The sequence below is a fragment of the Pieris napi genome, chromosome 1 (genome assembly GCF_905475465.1).
Source record: "Pieris napi chromosome 1, ilPieNapi1.2, whole genome shotgun sequence".
In the NCBI taxonomy this organism is placed as follows: Eukaryota; Metazoa; Arthropoda; class Insecta; order Lepidoptera; family Pieridae; genus Pieris; species Pieris napi.
Window position 1 is genome coordinate 11,323,662 of NC_062234.1, and position 19,653 is coordinate 11,343,314.

The 19,653-nt window shown below is 34.0% G+C and overlaps 4 protein-coding genes across 7 annotated transcripts; 3 read left to right on the forward strand and 1 right to left on the reverse strand.

Moving 5' to 3' along the window:
* The first annotated feature begins 3,041 nt into the window (after window positions 1-3,041).
* Window positions 3,042-9,765, forward strand: LOC125054708 (WD repeat-containing protein 89-like). The gene is given in 7 exon segments (XM_047656775.1): window positions 3,042-3,051; window positions 6,807-6,982; window positions 7,167-7,239; window positions 7,242-7,420; window positions 7,571-7,662; window positions 7,948-8,050; window positions 8,888-9,765. Coding segments are annotated over 7 exon segments (765 nt in total). The 3' UTR covers window positions 9,020-9,765.
* A 733-nt stretch (window positions 9,766-10,498) lies between these two features.
* Window positions 10,499-11,668, forward strand: LOC125051511 (SAP30-binding protein). The gene has a single exon (XM_047651907.1). It carries the CDS (start codon window positions 10,686-10,688, stop codon window positions 11,544-11,546), a length of 861 nt encoding a protein of 286 aa, XP_047507863.1. The 5' UTR covers window positions 10,499-10,685; the 3' UTR covers window positions 11,547-11,668.
* Window positions 11,669-11,811: 143 nt separating this feature from the next.
* LOC125051192 (cysteine and histidine-rich protein 1 homolog) lies at window positions 11,812-15,920 on the forward strand. 4 transcript variants are annotated; one of them, XM_047651434.1, is made up of 7 exons: window positions 11,812-12,479; window positions 13,383-13,621; window positions 13,811-13,972; window positions 14,077-14,309; window positions 14,497-14,657; window positions 15,054-15,253; window positions 15,889-15,920. In XM_047651434.1, the coding sequence occupies exons 1-7, from the start codon at window positions 12,276-12,278 to the stop codon at window positions 15,914-15,916; spliced, it is 1,227 nt and encodes a 408-aa protein (XP_047507390.1). In that variant the 5' UTR covers window positions 11,812-12,275; the 3' UTR covers window positions 15,917-15,920. The 4 variants fall into 4 exon arrangements, with proteins under 4 accessions (XP_047507390.1, XP_047507459.1, XP_047507542.1 ...); XM_047651503.1 differs by having other exon boundaries at window positions 14,098-14,309; XM_047651586.1 differs by lacking the exon at window positions 13,811-13,972.
* A 394-nt stretch (window positions 15,921-16,314) lies between these two features.
* LOC125051441 (WD repeat-containing protein 89-like) lies at window positions 16,315-19,526 on the reverse strand. The gene is made up of 7 exons (XM_047651771.1): window positions 19,232-19,526; window positions 18,930-19,153; window positions 18,656-18,831; window positions 18,208-18,471; window positions 17,966-18,057; window positions 17,560-17,662; window positions 16,315-17,172 (listed from the first exon to the last, which is right to left on the reverse strand). Exons 1-7 carry the CDS (start codon window positions 19,378-19,380, stop codon window positions 17,041-17,043), a joined length of 1,140 nt encoding a protein of 379 aa, XP_047507727.1. The 5' UTR covers window positions 19,381-19,526; the 3' UTR covers window positions 16,315-17,040.
* Window positions 19,527-19,653: the final 127 nt, after the last annotated feature.

Genomic DNA, 19,653 nt, shown 5'->3' on the forward strand with positions numbered 1-19,653 from the left:
TCTAGGTCGGGGGGATGATGGCCTTGTTGGCTTGAATCTCCCTGTGGGATCAAATGTATCTGTTGGTTCACAAGATGAATTTGACAAAATGGATACCGATTGTTCGGTATCATCTCAAACAGGTGAAGGAAGTCGTAAACGAACACGTTATTTGCGCCTTTGTCGCCAATGTACGAAAATTAAGAAAAAGAAAGGTAGTGGTTCTAGCGGTGATTACTGTCAGTGCGAAAGCTTATGCAATGTAGAAGATGAGTCAATTTTAATTAAAAAGGTTACTTCAAAACCTATATCTCAATCCACGTCATCTCCACACTTGCAAAATAATAATAATTCACATAGCACATCCTCTCGACCATCAACATCTTACACGGAAAATTCAAATATCTCTCAAGACTCTAACGCGGGAAATTTAAACAACACCACAACTTCAGTAACCAATACGGACCCCCGTTCGATTGGCCGTGCTGAATATGTTTCTACCGATGTTTCCCCTTATTTTATACATGTTCAACGTATTCAAAGTTCACCTGACGATGGGACTATTCTCCATCCAATAACATTTGGCAATTTTTTAAAGCAGAACAAATTTAATAATATTATTCCCGGAAGTGTAAAGCGTATAGGAAGAAACAGGTGCGTAGTTGGCTTTTCCGATTATAAAGACGCCAATAATTTTCTTAACTGCAATCTTTTGGAAACGAAAAAGTTAAAAGCCTTCATTCCCACTTTCAGCGTAACAAGAATGGGTCTAGTTCGCGGGGTCCCTGTAGATTGGAGTGTAGAGGAAGTTCAACAAAATGTATCCGTACCTATAGGCTGCGGCAAAATACTTAAAATAAGACGTTTGAATCGCAAGGTAAAAATTAATGACTCGGTTTCTTGGAAACCCTCTGAATCAGTTGTATTAACATTTGATGGGCAAGTTTTACCAAAAAGGATTTTCATGTGTTATAATGCTCTTCCAGTAGAAATATATATTTATCCTACCATACAATGCTATAAATGCTGCCGTTATGGTCATACCAAAGTTCAATGTCGTTCTAAGACTCCAATATGTTATAACTGTGGAGGTCAACATGCAGGTGTATCATGTGACAGGTCAGATAAAGATCCTCTGTACTGTGTAATGTGTGAAGTCGAAGGGTCCCATTCAGCGATAGATAAGTCATGTCCAGAATTTGTGAGACAGACAGAAATCAAAGTTAAAATGGCTCAGAGCTGCATGTCTTATGCCGAAGCCAGTAAATATTTTTCTTCTATTAAGCCTTCATACGCAGATGCATTAAGTTCAACAATTCCGGAAGTACCAAAACCCGTATATTCTTCCGCATCGAAGTCTGTATCTCGTGATAATTCTACTAATGCCTCAAATAAAAAGACAATATTCTTAAAACCTCGCTCTCCTCGTAAACCACAACATGGTTATGATCGTGTTGCTCATTATAATGTTTTAAAAGATTTCCAAGTTCCAGAGCCTAAAAATGGCAGTGCTCTGGTTGGACACAAAAATAAAGAAGAAGAAAAATCTGATGTATTAGAAATGATACTAGCATTATTAACTAGTTTAATAAACTCAAACTTATTGAAACCGTCCCACGTTGCCTCTATTAATGAAAAAATTAAATCAGTTAATGTTATTAAAAATAATGGATTCCAAGATAATTCAATGGAATTGCAGGAGTGTTGTTCCAAAGAAACATGATTTGATATATTTGATAAATAAACATTCTCCCGTTGTTGTTGCGTTATCTGAAACGTGGTTGAAGCCAGGGTACCTATTAAGGATCCCAGGATATACCTGCTTGCGTGATGATAGATTTGATGGCCATGGTGGCGTAGCGTTACTTGTCAGGAACTCAATTAATTTTTCTGAAATAGCGTTTTCTTCATTAATCTCTAATGATGCCATTAATATTGTCGGCATAAAAATTGATAATATTTCTATAGTTTCCATTTACCTAGCTCGTTCCTCTTTTGTTATTCTCAATAGCGTTAATAATTTACTTTCTTCACTTAGTCGTCCATTCCTTCTATTGGGTGACTTTAACTCTCATCACCAAATGTTTGGTTGTGGCACTACTGACTCCAATGGTGTACGTTTAGTTGAAATATTAGATTTACATAATTTGTGTTTACTTAATACTGGCTCACCAACCAGACGTACAAAGCCTAATGAAAAGCTTAGCGCGGTTGACTTATCAATTTGTACTCCAGATCTTGCTTCTTCTCGTTCTTGGTACACTTCATCATCTACTTTTGGCAGTGATCATTTCCCGATTATCATATCCTCACCTATTAGACGCTCTCCTTATCAAAAACGACAACCTCGTGTGAAATATAAATTAAATAATGCTGATTGGCTTGCATTTAAAATCCTTGTCGAATCTAAAATAAATGATTTGCCTGAATTAGTTAGCGGTGGTGAGACCAATTCCTCTAAAGCTTTGGCTACATGTTTAATAGAATCTGCCGATCAGATTTTTTCTGTCAAACGAAATCCGTCTAATAAGATTCCTTTTCCTCCATGGTGGGATAGAGAATGTATGGTTGCTGTAAGCAGAAGAAAGGAAGCTGAGAGAGTCTATGCTGAGGACATGTCCAATGAAAATTTAGATATTCTCAATGAAGTTATTAGTACCACACGTAAATTCCTCAGAGATAAAAAGCAGGCAGGCTGGAAAATTTTTTGTACTTCTTTATCTCCTTCTACGTGCCCTTCAGAAGTTTGGACAAGTATTAAACGTTTTCGATCTGCTTTCAAAGAATCTTTATCATCGTCTTCACTTCCCCCTTTTTTAACAAATGCCTTTTTAGACAGATTAGCTCCTCCATCAGCTGCTGAATCGATCTACTTTCCTTTGGAATCGTCTTTGATAGATGACAGTTCCTCTTTAAACTCTCCTTTTTCATTACATGAATTGAAAGGTGTGCTTTCACATGTTAAAGATTCATCTCCTGGTCAGGATGGTATTATGTACTCATTTTTATCTCATCTTGGTGATACTGCCTTAATGTATTTTTTAAATTTAATAAACTCCGTCATGGTCACAGGTAATATTCCTGAAACATGGAAGTCTCAAGAAGTTATAGCGATTAAAAAACCTAACAAACCTACCAATGATGTTGCCTCATATAGACCTATTGCGTTGTCCTCCGTTTTAACTAAAATTGCTGAACATCTTGTGAAGAATCGTTTGGAATGGTTTATAGAAAACAATAATTTAATAGCCAATAGTCAATACGGTTTTCGGAAGTCAAAATCTACAATAGACAATTTAGCTATATTGACCACAGATATTCGCATAGCTTTTTCGCGTGATGAAGATATTGTTGCTGCCTTTTTGGACATCTCTGCCGCCTATGATAATGTGAACATTTCTATTCTACAACGCAAATTATTAGAGCTACAGGTTCCTACGTTATTAATACGTTTTATCATCAATTTACTATCATGCAGATACATATCATTAATCGTTCAGAAAGATGGTAATATTACCGAGTTAAAGCGTACAGTTTTTAAAGGCCTTCCCCAAGGTTCGGTACTAAGCCCACTTTTATATAATATTTACACGTATGATTTAGAATTATCTATAAATTCCCATATAAATGTGCTACAATATGCAGATGATCTTCTTTTTTATTCCGTTGATAAATCTGTGGTTAAGGCTTGCAATTCCATGTCTAGTTCACTTAATTGTCTTAATATCTGGTTAGTTAAAAATGGCCTAGATCTATCAGTTTCCAAAAGTTCTATAGTCGTATTTTCCAAAAAACGCACAACTCCTATAATAAATGTGACCTTCAATGGTCAATCTTTGCCACTCCAAACAAAAATTAAATTTTTAGGAGTTATATTGGATTCAAAATTGTCTGGACTTGCCCATTATGAACATGTTGTTATGAAATGTGCACAGCTGCTTAACATCATGAAATGCCTTTCAGGTGTATGGTGGGGTGCTCATCCGTTTTCTATGAAACTTGTGTATAACGCGCTTATAAGATCTGTTTTAGATTATGGCACATTTCTCTTAGATGGAGGAAGTGTCTTGGGAAGTAAAAAACTTGATGTCATTCAGTCAAAAGCTTTGAGAATTGTGACAGGAGTAATGAAATCAAGCCCATCCAATGCTTTACAAGTAGAATGCTGCGATCCTCCTTTAAAATTAAGAAGGCAATTTTTAAGTGATCGATTCTTGTTCAAATCTATGCAGTTTTCTAACCACCCTCTACATGGAAGGCTGCATGAATTGAACAATATTATTTATACATCCCGTTACTGGCGTCACAAATCATTACCATGTCTAATAATAAGCTTTCGTAAATTTTTAACATTACACAGCCGCATTCATCGATCTCCATCATTACCCATATTTATGACACAATTCAATTCTTTAATTCTTGATCCGGATATAAGATATAATATAGGCGTCCGTAAGCAAGATATTCTGGAAACAAATATTCGTTTCATGAGTAGCGTTGAGGAACAAAATTGGGAAGGTTGGGATTATATTTTTACAGATGCCTCTAAAATCTCTGTTGATGATTGTGTTGGAGTTGGTCTAATTCATTGGCAACATAAAATAATTCAAAAGATTAAACTTCCTCCTGAATCCTCGGTTTTTACTGGAGAGTGTTTTGCTCTTTTAAAAGCTTTAGAACTAGTTATTTTATTAAAATCTAAAAGTACAATCATATTTTCAGACTCAAAAAGTGCACTACAATCTCTTGAAAAATTTCCTTTCCAAATGAAACTTTGTTATCCTATTATTTGCGAAATACGTGATAAGCTTTTAATATGTTCTCAAAGAAATTACACCGTTATCTTTGCATGGATTCCAAGTCACAGTGGAATTAAAGGAAACGAGAAAGCCGATGAGCTTGCTAAAGAAGCTATAAAGGATGGAGACATAGTCCCATACATTAATTATTGTCATGATTTAGCTGCTCTCCCGAAAACCCATCTTTGGGAGTCATGGAATGATGTTTGGTTGAGAAGCAGCAAGTTCAAAGGCAAACATTATGCTGAAATTCAACCCAGGATCCCCAGTAGACCATGGTTCTTTGAGATTAAAAGTTCTAAAACTGTCACTTCTATCATTTCCAGAATGCGGTTAGGACATGTTTGTACACCTCATCATTTAGCAAGGCTTCGTATTATTGATAGTAATATTTGTGAGTGTGGAGAAGATATTGGTGACCTTGACCATATTTTCTTTTCTTGTTCCCAATATGACCGTACCTCCTTTCTGAATTCTTTACAATCACTTCATGTTCCGTTTCCGACTAAAATCTCCTGCCTTTTGCTTTATCCTTTATTGTATTATAATGTATTATCTTCTTTCATAATCTATAATAATATTAAGATGTAATATGTTTATGTACATATTTTATTTTTAACCAGCTTATCCCTTTATTTCCTTCTGATGTCTTTGTTTATTTTTTTTTCGCGTGTAGTTTCCCAACCTTTTACTTGAAACTGGCATAAAGTTGAAGCTGTTGCCATAATATTAAAAAAAAAAAACAAGTACTAGATTCGAATTCGAGGCATCGAATTTCTTGAATCAGATTTTGATTATGGTTTCGAATGAATAAATATTTTTAATTTTAAGTTGAGCATCTTTATTATTCCTGTTTTTGGTGGAGTAGAAATGTTGGTATATTAATTTTGATGTAGTTAATGTTTTCGCTTTGCTTGTATTAATTTTTTAACTAATTTTTTTGGAGACACCAAACCTTTAAAAAAAAAATAATTTAGTTTAGCAAATATCAAGGTTGTTTTTTCAGACTATATGCAGGGTTAACGGATGGAAGGATTTTTAATTGGCCACCAGAGGCTTGAGCCTAAACGACTAAAATTACAAAAAAAAATAATTTGTATATTTAAACAATAGATTCGTAACATTCTATTACAGCCTAGGGTAGGATTTATTTTTATAAACACAAAATACTTTTACTGTCGAACATAATATGCATGTTCTCTTTGAGATCGGTCCGCGCTAAGGTACCATTTATTATATCAAGTACGTAAATGTTGGCATTGATAAAGTGGCGGTAATTAATAGCAAAGTTACAACTACTAGAGCATTTTCCTTCCAATAGTCTCTATTAATCGTCAACACTTCATTACTGCAAAATTAATAATGTATCCTCAATCTAAGATTATAACCAATCTTGGATAGATTCATATCTAAAGATCGATCTCTAATCTACATGCCAATATAATAAAGGGTATTTCAACAAGAAGTTTGTTTTTCAATTGTGGCAACACCGAGAACGTGATAGTTTTGACATTTAGTTTTTGGCGGTATTCGTAGCAGGTGCTTTGGCAATTATTACAATGAATTCAATTTCGCTCGAAAATCGCATTAAAATAATTCAAATCCACTATAAAAATGGTGGTTCTGTTAAAGTTACATTTCGTAAAATTCGTGATATTTTCGGCCAGCATAATCGTCCTTCTGAGACCGCTATTAAGAATTTGGTCTCGAAATTTGAGTCGACAGGCTCGGTACAAAATGTGCCAACACCAACACGTGTTCGACCGGGTCGTTCAACAGAAAACATCGCCGCCGTGAGCCACAGTGTTGAAGAAGATCAAAATTTGTCAATTTCACGACGTTCTCAACAATTGGGGTTATCCAAAAGCACAACATGGCGAATTTTGCGAAAGGATTTGGCTTTGAAGCCTTAGTGTTCAGGAGTTTAAAGGTAAATAAAACAAAACCCATGTTTTAGTTAAATTTGTGTCAATATTATTGTATGTTTATCAATCAAAACTATATCAAATTGAATTACGATAATTGCAGAAGATGCTGACTCTCCAATCAGGCCCTATGAGTGTATGGATGTATCGGACAAAGGAAATGTGTTTTGTACAGGCAGCCAACTTGTAAAAGATGAGTGTTATATTGTTTTTTGGGATCCTCGTACAACAAAGCCCTTGGGAGCTTACTGGGAAAGTCATACTGAAGACATCATTCAGGTATACTTGCTTAACTTATTAAAATCGTTTTTTTGCCTTCCATTTTGTAATGCATTTATAGCACTGATGTTTGGCTAAGTATTACATTTGAGTTTATTGTTTTACAATAAAATAATGGTTAACTACATACATTTGCTTTAAGTTATAAATACCATGAGATATTTAATATTAAAACTTGTTACAGGTGAAATTTAAACCAAATACTAACACAGTTTTGACATCTGGTGCTACTGATGGTCTTATTAATATATTTAACATGAAGAAGACAGTGCCCTGCTATACTCACTGAATGTTGGCAACTCTGTGGAGAAACTTACTTGGCTCAATGACGATCAACTGGGCTGCGTTACACAGTCTGATGACCTACAGATATGGAACACAGCCACTGGTGACATGATCAAAGAATATAGTAGAGATAAAGTTGCTAGGAGTATTAAGGTACATTTATTTTAAGGATTTTCACTATATAAAGGATTTAAAAAAAAAATTATTTTGCCATTACTAAAAGTATATAATAATTATTATATCAACATTTTACAAAATTCCAATGTATATAGATATTTTAATTTAAGTGTACATACATTTCAGAGGAGCAGAGATGATGATTGTTATGTGGTAAACATGTTCCCTGGACCCGACAATAATAACTGGTTGCTGGCTGGCTCTCATGGTGGAAATGGGTAATTTCAAATGTTTACTATCTTAAAGTATAGTATGATAAAGTACTTTATATGCTGAAGGACCTATATAATTTATGACATTATAGAGTTGGTGGTAATCTAACTTAAAAGGAATGTTACATTGTATAAGCAACAAGACAAAAAAAGTTTTTTGAGTGTTTATATTATGTGGTGTGATATGGTAATTACATCTTAATTTTTAAACTAGAAATTGTCACAACTTTAGAGTTAAAACTTGCTAGCAGCTTCCATATAAATGAAATTAATAGGTAATTGTTTTTGCAGCAACACTCTGAGGTCACTTAGTATAGCTGAGAAACGATTATCGCCTAGCACAGACTTTGTCAACAACAAACAAATTGTTAGATGCTGCCACTTTGATACACATGTGAGTCCCTTAAATAAAACTCATAATTCATGTTTTAATGTATTTGATGATTTTTTATCATTTTTATATCTTGTCTACCATAAAAATGGAATAATTATATATATGTGAATTGGAAAAAGTATTTGAACAAAAAATACACTTTTTTATTGTAACATAAAATAATTATACTGCATCAAAATTTGACTTTTTTAAGTTGGTTTAAAAAGTGTTTTCTCCTCTCTCATTGGCTGACACTCTACTAATAAAATGGGTGTCAATTAGCTGCAGTTATTGTCTTTTATGCCCGACCCGCAGTCACATTTGCCCCTCTATTTCATACAAATATCATTGTTGATAAGTATATTTTTTTTTTATAGAATAGGGGGGCAAACGAGCTTGCGGGACGACCAAAAAGGGCAGTCCACGCAGCCCATAGACACCCATTATTAGTGGGTGCGTTGCCGGCCTTTGAGGGAGGAGTAGGCTCGTTTTTTAAAAATTTGGAGGTCGTATCTCTGAGGGAAGACCCCTCCCGGGAGCCGATTCCACAGTTCGCTAGTTCGCAAAAGATAATGCCTTGTGAAGCGGACCGTGGAAGACCTCCAACCATCAAGATGATGCTGGTGAAATTTAGAGGTCGTTCGGCTCGTACGGTGATGAAAAGAGGCAGGAGGGATCAACCCAAACAATTCTTCCGAACACTCTCCGTGATAAACTTTGTAAAAAACGCAAAGAGACGCAATGTCTCTGCGTAGCGATAGAGAATCAAGCCGATCAGTAAGACATTGGAGATTGACAATATAATCTTGTTATTAACATCATAATTACACGTTTATCATCAAGACTTTCTTTTTTCAGAATAACCTCTTAATAACAGCAGGTGAGTCAGGTCTAATCAGCGTATGGAGTGAAGAGCAATCACGCGAACGTGACGTCACGCATGTGCACAAAAACGATAAGTTGCATGCACATAGACATAGACCATACTAGATAGATTATTGCCAGAAATGTGATTAGCCTTAATTGATATTAGATTAATGACGTAGTACTTTTCTCAAACAACTAAATATTGCTACTAGGACTTTTATTCTGTTAGTCAAGGTTTAAGATCTACATTCTACACAATAAAAACACTATTACGACAGGTACCATATTAATATAGACCTTATAAAACGTAGTGAATATGACTGAGAACATAAAATGTCAACAACGAAACGATAGTTCTGTTTGTGCAAGCGATAGACTCACGATTTTTTAAAATAAAATCATGAGTTATGAATGAAAATCAATGTTACGAATTACTATTATTTATTATAAATAATTATTGCTTGTATTATAAATAATTATCGATTGTTGTTTTCACAGTTTGTTAAAACCATTTCGCGTTAGATCTTATAATTTAAGATATAAAATATTTCTCTCTATAATTTTAATAGTATAGAAAAACTTAAGTTGAGTTTTTTTTAATGTGGCTCATCTGATATTAAGTGATACCGTCGCTCATGGACACTCCTATTGCCACAAGGCTCGCAAATGCGTTGCCAGCCTTTTAGTAATGGTAAGGCACGGGATAATTTTCAAAGTCATAATTATACTATGACTATGAAAATTGTTAATAGTTCAGTAATAAGCGGGCATAAGGCTTTTTACGTTGTATGAACTCCCTACAGAAGAGTAACGGCCAATATGGAAATGATTATTTCGTAACTGTATAAATAAAACATTTTAATATTTAATCATTGTGTTTTATTACAACTCCAAATATTATATTAATAATATGGCTGGTTAAAACATAAATAGAATCAGTCCTCCATTAAAATACATGAAATTTCATATACCATAAAATCAGGTAAACATATAACCCAGAAAATATAAAGCTATTAACTAATGGTCTAACTACCACCACTCCTTAAAGTCAATTTGTACTCGAATATAATTCTAAACTCATGTTTATTACAATAGCATTAAAACAATAAAATTAAGCTAAAAAGCACATGTTAATTAATGTAAATAATTCATTAAAAATCCAATAAAATAATGTATGGTTAATATGAACCTTGAATAAAAAATGCAATTTTGTGATCTTTGGTTATGAAGCAAAATAAAACGCATCATAAACTGTATCTTTACTCTTACTTGTTCGTAAGAAACATGAGAAGTCTGAAACAAAAACATACACATTAAAATTTGATGTTTTTTAACAATTTAGGACAATGTATGTACGTCGCCGTGTGAAAATAGCACCGTCTGACTTGTGGTATTTGAGATCGCTGTATATTTTTTTTTTAAATTGACAACAGTTATGTACAGGGGTACAATGAATATATGTCGACAGTAATCTTGATACTTAATAGGTTTTTGTTATATTACTTTTATAATTAAAGGAAAAATTCTACAAAGACTAGGCTGTTTGGTCGAAAGACTATGGCCTGCGCCATTGGCGATAAGTGAAAAAAGAAAGTGTCAACTGTCAAGTCTGAAAACAACTTTTTGTATTTGTAGTTTGTACTTATTAACAATAAGTGAAATCTCCGTTTTAGAGTTAATTAAATAACACTTTCAATAACTTACAATTATTTAATTAGAACATTCCTTGAATACTCATTTTCAATAAATAATTAAATAGCGCAGAATTGGGGTATAACGGACAAGAATTATGGCTTCACAAGCTTTAGCTTCCCTTACTGCTACTTATACCGACTCTGAAGGAGAAGAAGATATGGAAGATGGGCAACAAACTCCCGAAAAAGATGCAACCAAAACAACACAATCCGAACCTGCTAGCCCAAAAACTGTCATTGATAGTAAACAAAGTTTGTCAGAACCATCCTCTCCCAAAAGAAGACTTGTCTCATATGTGGATGACACTGTGGTGTCAGATGAAGAAGAAATGTCCCCTTCTGCAGAGGGACAGGATGACATGAGAAGACTATCTATGGAAACAGACACAGACGATGCAGTCCAACGTTCAGATGCTGATGACTCTCAAGATGGAGTAATAATACCACCTGAGCCACCAGGCAAATGTCCAAAGGAATTACAGGATTCCATTGCTAAATTCTATAACCGAATGCTCACTGAAGGATATGATATGAACAAAATAATTCAAGACAAAAAGAATTTTAGAAATCCTAGTATTTATGAAAAATTGATCCAGTTTTGTGATATCAATGAATTAGATACTAATTATCCACCTGAAATATATGATCCTTTAAAATGGGGTAAGGAGTCTTATTATGATGAATTAGCGAGAGTTCAGAAAATAGAAATGGAAAGAAGAGAAAAGGAAAAAAAGGAGAAATTGTCAAAAATAGATTTTATATCTGGTAAGAAGACTGACAGTGATGAAGAGAAAAAAAGAAAGTCGAAATGGGATCAAGCTGCACCAAATGTTGGCTCGAAGCCAACAATTAAGCAACCAGGTCTTCTTCAACAGCCTCTTACGACTAATGTTACAGGAACAAAGGGTACAGTAATATCAGCATTTGGTTCAATATCTAAAAAACCAAAGATCTGAATTGTTATAACATAATATGTCGAAACTGTTACCCCACATGAATGAGTATTAAAGATGAATAAGCAACTAATACAAGCAATACTATTGTTGCCTGTAGGCTTTGTTTACTTAATATAACCCTCTATCTTATATTTATTATATTTTCTCTCTTCAGTTTTTTTTTCAAATATATTTGGCTAATATACAATTATAAGTAAAAGACATGTAGTCCATTGAAATGTTATAATTTGAGGGCCAAACAACATGGGACATGTAGGGGGGTCAATCCAAGCTTAACCTCAAGTTTGTGGTGTAAGGGCAACCCCTTGACGTGCTTATCCCCCGGCCGCCATGTTGGAAAAAGGGGGTGCAAAAAACGCGTTTTTGGCTATATCCCTTTTACTATCCATCATACATAAAATTTGTAAAGACACATTTTGTAGCAAATCGCTTTGCCTACAATTATGTCTATATAACTTTTTATCATAAATCCAAAATAAAAAAGTTGTATATATATCTAACCAGATGGATAGTGGACACTTTGCCTAGGTAGAAAGAAATAATCTATCTGATATAATATATTATGTATTATTCTATCTGTGTACCGACATGCTCTGTTATCGATGTTTTAGTTCTTTAATCTTTGCTTGATAGTTGATATTCTTTGTTTATTAATTTGTCTTGTTAAATGTTATTCTTGTTTTGATCGCAGTGCTTACGAGTAGTAAAAATTAATAAAATAAATTAAAAATGTCTGATGTACCTGAAAATAGCCCCTTACCTACTTGTAGTAAAATTTCTTTTTTATTAGAGCTAAAAAAGGATGAGGGTCCTTCGCCTAAAAAGCGTAAGACTGCCTTTGACGAAGACCCGTCTGTTAAATTAGAACATAGGTTGGGGGGTATATTGTGTTGCGCAGTTTGCTTGGACCTGCCTCCAGCCGCCGTATACCAGGTATTCCAAAACAGCTGATACTGATACATTGAATTTACAATATATCAGCTGTTTTCATTTGATTAATTTATGTTTTACCTAAATGAAATGTTTCCAATTCGTAGTTACAATCGTTTAAATCACTTTTTTGGGTTATGTCTTATGAAATAATATTTGCTATAGTTATCACTTTTAATTTGATCCTGTTGTAATCAATCATGTAGCAAGTATTAATATTATTTTCTAAATATTGTCTTCGAAGTTTATCAAAACAAGAAATATATATTCTTACTTCTGTATGTAAAAAATTTTGTTATTTTGTAATAAGCGAATTACTGTGACATAGTATAAGTTTTATATAGTCTAATTATCATCTTATAGACATATGTAGGAGTTGTAAGTGTTAATTGTTGTGTAATTTTAAATCAATAAAGAAATATTTTAAGATATTATAGGTCTTTCTTTATTGAGCTACCATATCCCTCTTTCATAAATCCCAGTATTATTATGACATGCAATTGATATAATGTGTTGAGATTATGATTGTATGTAATATGTTTTATGTTCAACACTCTTTTAAGTTTTTATAACGTACTCATTCAAGCCAAACAAGTTTTTTAATGACCATAAAATTGTCTTTAATGGACAGTTAAGTTCAACTGAACCTTTAAGTAGTTGTACTTATTTGTGTTTTCAGGTTCATGGATGAGAGGGGCAGAGGTAGAACATATTATCATATCACTTAAATTTTTGTGTCAAATAACTACATTGTTTCTTTTTATAATTGGAAAATAATGTTTTTAAACTTTTACTTCAGTATTTAATAGTGGATGCTGTTTATTTTGTGTACACACATTTACAACTCACAAATAGTGAAAGTCCTAACAATCACAATCCTGTTATTAAACTTGAGTTGTCTTGCAGTGTAGCAATGGACACTTGATGTGTGCCCCATGTTTCACTCATCTACTGGCGGATGCGCAGCTTCGTGACGAGTCAGCTACCTGCCCGAATTGCCGTGTCGAGATCTCCAAAACCTCAGCCTCCAGAAACCTAGCAGTTGAAAAAACTGTTTCTGAACTGCCTTCTGAATGCAAATTTTGTACTCGTGTCTTCCCTAGGCATGCTTTGCAAAATCATGAAGACAAGATTTGTGAAGATAGGTAATTTATTGCTTATTCTGTAAATGTTTACATAATTTTCTCACCTTGGATTGAAAAATCATTTGTACTTCTTATTCATATATATTTTTAGGATAAGAATTCATATTAAATTTGTTGACATACATGCAGGTATGAAAATTAGTTCTTGATTTAATAAGACATAGGAGTCATTAAAACTCTGTCCCGCAGTGGAAACGAGTACAAGTTCTCTCAGTTATCTGTGGAAGTAGCGTCGCCCGCGGCTGTGAGTGGTTTGGTTCGCATCGTGGTGTGGGTAGTCGGCCTCCTGCTGGCTTCCTTCAGGAGCCGACCGCTCGAGGCGACGGCACACAAGCGGCGTAGGTATCGCAGGTGTGTGCCGCCGCTTTGTTCGTTCCTAACGTATCGTAAGTGCTTCGTAACAAACTGTGATGCGACCCGACACTCCAGTACCGTAGGAGGCATTGATTCGGTAGTGACGTGGGATGCTGTGGCAGGCTGACGGGGTGTCTCTACGAGCGTATCGGATGCGGATGGCGCGGGCCTGCGCACGAGGCCAGCGCACACGAGGCGGTCTGCGAGAGGCCGCACAAATCGGCAGGAGATGTGCTGCCGGCGCTGGCGGAGCGCGAGGCGCGGGCCGCTGACCACACACGCGTCTACACGCAGATATTCTCCCTCCTGTCCCTAGAGAAGATTACTTTTAATGGTAATCATCACCACTGATAGCGTTTTAAATGGAAATTGGGTGGCATATAATTATTCGGTTTGTATCAGTTAAAACATATATTTATTTGAAAATGATGTATTATTTTTTACATAAACCTTTGTAATAGACAATAGTGAACCTTACCGCTCTCTAAGAGGGTAAGAGCTAATATGTCGGGGGTAAACAGATTTGCAGCTGAAGCCGTACCGCACGGAAGAGTTCATCCATAAGCTGTACTACGAAACGTTGCGGTTTCCTTCATTCGGGCATCAATGGGTGGTGAAGGCTTTCATCAACAATAACCAGCCACACCCCACCCACACTGCGCATCGTGAGATAACATACCAGGTACACCGCATTCTTAAATAATGGCAATTTCATTAAATTTGGTAATATTAAATATATTTACATATTACGAAATCTAATGAAATGAAATTTTTTATGCATATTCAGTAAGTTAAGGGTGGTCAACCTTAATTTTTGTTTTTATTGTTTAATGATAAATACTCGCATACAAAAATACCCCTATTTAATATTATAGTAATTTGTTATTTTTATTGAACTAAAAAAAAGTTTTGCCGGGTCAGCTAGTACGTTTTAAAAATAACCTTTATTACTACATAATATGTTATTTCATATAAAAAGTATGGTAACCATGGTAACAAATACCACGTTATATTTACGGTTTCAAAGTGATAAACAACTAGTATATGGTTTGTAATCTCGTCTAATCTACTTGGACAGCTAATCCTAAAGAGCAAGCCGCAATGCGAGCTCTCAGTGCAGTGGGTAGTAGCGAGGGGTCCCTTTGGCGAGGCGCGCTTGGCCCCTCGGGTCTCATCACACACCTTCCGCGGCGATGACGACCCTGCGCCTGCGCCTTTGCCGCTCGCTGACCCTGAGGACACCAACCGGTTGCTCTCCAACAAAGCCATACATTTTAGGTAACGATAAATGATCTCCTCTATGTATACTTGTAACCTCACTCGATTTCACGTCGTACACTCGAAAAAGGTGGTCATTTATTCACAACAATTATCTTAATATATATAAATTACATGTCACGTTGTTTGTCCGCTATGGACTCCTAAACTACCGAACCGATATCAATCAAATTTGCACACCGTGTGTAGTTTGATCCAACTTAAAAGATAGGATAGCTTACATCTCAATTTCTACCCGCAATATTATTTTATTGCAAAATATATTTGGTTTATTATTTGATAGTCACAATTCAAACAGATGGCGCTGTATTGAAAGTACCAACGTTTCACATAAGCTACAATTTAATGGCATAACCAGCAAAAAAGCATGGTGGTCCCCATGACTGGTGTTCTCCTACCGTTTCCCTTGAATGGTTTGCTACTATGTAATATAACAAAAGCCTATTAAGTATCAAGATTACTGTCGACATATATTCATTGTACCCCTGTACATAACTGTAGTCAATTTAAATAAAAAATATACAGCGATCTCAAATACCACAAGTCAGACGGTGCTATTTTCACACGGCGACGTACATACATTGTTCTAAATTGTTAAAAAACATCAAATTTTAATGTGTATGTTTTTGTTTCAGACTTCTCATGTTTCTTACGAACAAGTAAGAGTGAAGATACAGTTTATGATGCGTTTTATTTTGCTTCATAACCAAAGATCACAAAATTGCATTTTTTATTCAAGGTTCATATTAACCATACATTATTTTATTGGATTTTTAATGAATTATTTACATTAATTAAAATGTGCTTTTTAGCTTAATTTTATTGTTTTAATGCTATTGTAATAAACATGAGTTTAGAATTATATTCGAGTACAAATTGACTTTAAGGAGTGGTGGTAGTTAGACCATTAGTTAATAGCTTTATATTTTCTGGGTTATATGTTTACCTGATTTTATGGTATATGAAATTTCATGTATTTTAATGGAGGACTGATTCTATTTATGTTTTAACCAGCCATATTATTAATATAATATTTGGAGTTGTAATAAAACACAATTATCAAATAATAAATGTTTTATTTATAAAGTTACGAAATAATCATTTCCATATTGGCCGTTACTCTTTTGTAGGGAGTTCATACAACGTAAAAATAAGCACACAAGACTTATGCCCCCTTATTAGTATAATTATGACTTTGAAAATTATCCCGTGCCATACCATTACTAAAAGGCTGGCAACGCATTTGCGAGCCATCTGGCAATAGGAGTGTCCATGGGCGACGGTATCATTTAATATCAGATGAGCCACATAAAAAAACTCAACAAGTTTTTCTATGCTATACGATTAAAATTATGGAGAGAAATATTTTATATTTGGAATTTTAAGTTCTGACGCGAAACGGTTTTAACAAACTGTGAAAGCAACAATCGATAATTATTTATAATACAAGCAATAATTATTTATAATAAATAATAGTAATTCGTAACATTGATTTTCATTCATAACTCATGATTTTATTTTAAAAAATCGTGAGTCTATCGCTTGCACAAACAGAACTATCGTTTCGTTGTTGACATTTTATGTTCTCAGTCATATTCACTACGTTTTATAAGGTCTATATTAATATGGTACCTGTCGTAATAGTGTTTTTATTGTGTAGAATGTAGATCTTAAACCTTGACTAACAGAATAAAAGTCCTAGTAGCAATATTTAGTTGTTTGAGAAAAGTACTACGTCATTAATCTAATATCAATTAAGGCTAATCACATTTCTGGCAATAATCTATCTAGTATGGTCTATGTCTATGTGCATGCAACTTATCGTTTTTGTGCACATGCGTGACGTCACGTTCGCGTGATTGCTCTTCACTCCATACGCTGATTAGACCTGACTCACCTGCTGTTATTAAGAGGTTATTCTGAAAAAAGAAAGTCTTTATGATAAACGTGTAATTATGATGTTAATAACAAGATTGTATACTTATCATTTATCAAAAATGATTTTTGTATGAAATAGAGGGGCAAACATGACTGCGGGTCGGGCAAAAGACAATAACTGCAGCCAATTGACACCCATTTTATTAGTAGAGTGTCAGCCAATGAGAGAGAAAACACTTTTTAAACCAACTTAAAAAAGTCAAATTTTTATCCAGTATAATTATTTTATGTTACAATAAAAAAGTGTATTTTTTGTTCAAATAGTTTTTCCAATTCACATAATTTTCATGGTAGACAAGATATAAAAATGATAAAAAATCATCAAATACATTAAAACATGAATAATGAGTTTTATTTAAGGAACTCACATGTGTATCAAAGTGGCAGCATCTAACAATTTGTTTGTTGTTGACAAAGTCTGTGCTAGGCAATAATCGTTTGTCAGCTATACTAAGTGACCTCAGAGTGTTTCTGCAAAAACAATTACATATTAATTTCATTTATATGGAAGCTGCTAGCAAGTTTTAACTCTAAAGTTGTGACAATTTCTAGTTTAAAAATTAAGATGTAATTACCATATATATATACCATACCATACCACACTACATAATATAAACACTCAAAAAACTTTTTTTGTCTTGTTGCTTATACAATGTAACATTCCTTTTAAGTTCGATTACCATCAACTCTATAATGTCATAAATTATATAGGTCCTTCAGCATATAAAGTACTTTATCATACTATACTTTAAGATAGTAAACATTTGAAATTACCCATTTCCACCATGAGAGCCTGCCAGCAGCCAGTTATTATTGTCGGGACCAGGAAACATGTTTACCACATAACAATCATCATCTCTGCTCCTCTGAAATGTATGTACACATAATATACATATCTATATACATTAGACTTATGTAAAATGTTGATATAATAATTATTATATACTTTTAGTAATGGCAAAATATATTTTTTTTTAAATCCTTTATATTGTGAAAATCCTTATAAATAAATGTACCTTAATACTCCTAGCAACTTTATCTCTACTATATTCTTTGATCATGTCACCAGTGGCTGTGTTCCATATCTGAAGGTCATCGGACTGTGTAACGCAGCCCAGTTGGTCGTCATTGAGCCAAGTAAGTTTCTCCACAGAGTTGCCAACATTCAGTGAGTATAGCAGGGCACTGTCTTCTTCATGTTCCAACAGGTTAAATATATTAATAAGACCATCAGTAGCACCAGATGTCAAAACTGTGTTAGTATTTGGTTTAAATTTCACCTGTAACAAGTTTTAATATTAAATATCTCATGGTATTTATAACTTAAAGCAAATGTATGTAGTTAACCATTATTTTATTGTAAAACAATAAACTCAAATGTAATACTTAGCCAAACATCAGTGCTATAAATGCATTACAAAATGGAAGGCAAAAAAACGATTTTAATAAGTTAAGCAAGTATACCTGAATGATGTCTTCAGTATGACTTTCCCAGTAAGCTCCCAAGGGCTTTGTTGTACGAGGATCCCAAAAAACAATATAACACTCATCTTTTACAAGTTGGCTGCCTGTACAAAACACATTTCCTTTGTCCGATACATCCATACACTCATAGGGCCTGATTGGAGAGTCAGCATCTTCTGCAATTATCGTAATTCAATTTGATGTATTTTTGATTGATAAACATACAATAATATTGACACAAATTTAACTAAAACATGGGTTTTGTTTTATTTACCTTTAAACTCCTGAACACATTCTCCATTCATTCGTAAATCCCATAACCTAATGTAACCATCTAGACCAGTAGAAAATAAAAGACTTTCCTGCTTTGGATGAAAACTAATCTCTGTAATTTTTTTGTCATGGCCTTGTAAACGACTTACATGTTGTAATGATGAACTATTTAATTCATACACCTCTAATGTGTTATCTTGGAGACTTACTCCAATTTTTAATGCTCTGAAAGGAGAACAATTTGAAACTAAGCTTGTAGTTGGTAAAATTTTCAATTTTTTTTTTTGTAGCTTAATACTGTACCTACTGACACTCATTGTATCAACATATGTTGTTTTAAGTGTTACTGCTGTTTCTGTCAGTAAATGGTATTTTTTGCTGAACTGCTCCTCTATTTCTTCGGAAGGAATGATATCTCGATCAAGTTCCAAATTTTCGATTATATCGGTCATTTTGATACTGTCTACTAAAGCCTTTCAAAATTTTCTTTATCTACGGAAAAATTAACGTCCGTTGCTCAACACGTTTTAGAATTTTCCAAAAAAATAATAACAAACAAGCATGGCAATTGTGATGATCGCTCGAACATGTGTCATTGCCAATGTCAGTTGTCACTTATGAACATTTGCTGTTAAGCAACATAGATAATTCCTCACACATTCCACAAATATTTGTGGATAGTAGATATAAGAAATATAAAATAAAAAGTTCTATCTAGGATTGCA

Bases quoted from the DNA above. Each gene is read 5' to 3' on its own strand.
- LOC125051441 (XM_047651771.1), bottom strand. From the start codon at position 19,380: ATGACCGATATAATCGAAAATTTGGAACTTGATCGAGATATCATTCCT. The intron at 18,832-18,929 runs GTAAATAAAACA...CGATAATTGCAG, and splicing joins ATGTGTTCAGGAGTTTAAAG to AAGATGCTGACTCTCCAATC. The intron at 18,058-18,207 runs GTACATTTATTT...CATACATTTCAG, and splicing joins AAGTTGCTAGGAGTATTAAG to AGGAGCAGAGATGATGATTG.
- LOC125051511 (XM_047651907.1), top strand. From the start codon at position 10,686: ATGGCTTCACAAGCTTTAGCTTCCCTTACTGCTACTTATACCGACTCT.
- LOC125051192 (XM_047651434.1), top strand. From the start codon at position 12,276: ATGTCTGATGTACCTGAAAATAGCCCCTTACCTACTTGTAGTAAAATT. The intron at 13,622-13,810 runs GTAATTTATTGC...TCTGTCCCGCAG, and splicing joins GACAAGATTTGTGAAGATAG to TGGAAACGAGTACAAGTTCT. The intron at 13,973-14,076 runs GTGTGTGCCGCC...TTGATTCGGTAG, and splicing joins AAGCGGCGTAGGTATCGCAG to TGACGTGGGATGCTGTGGCA.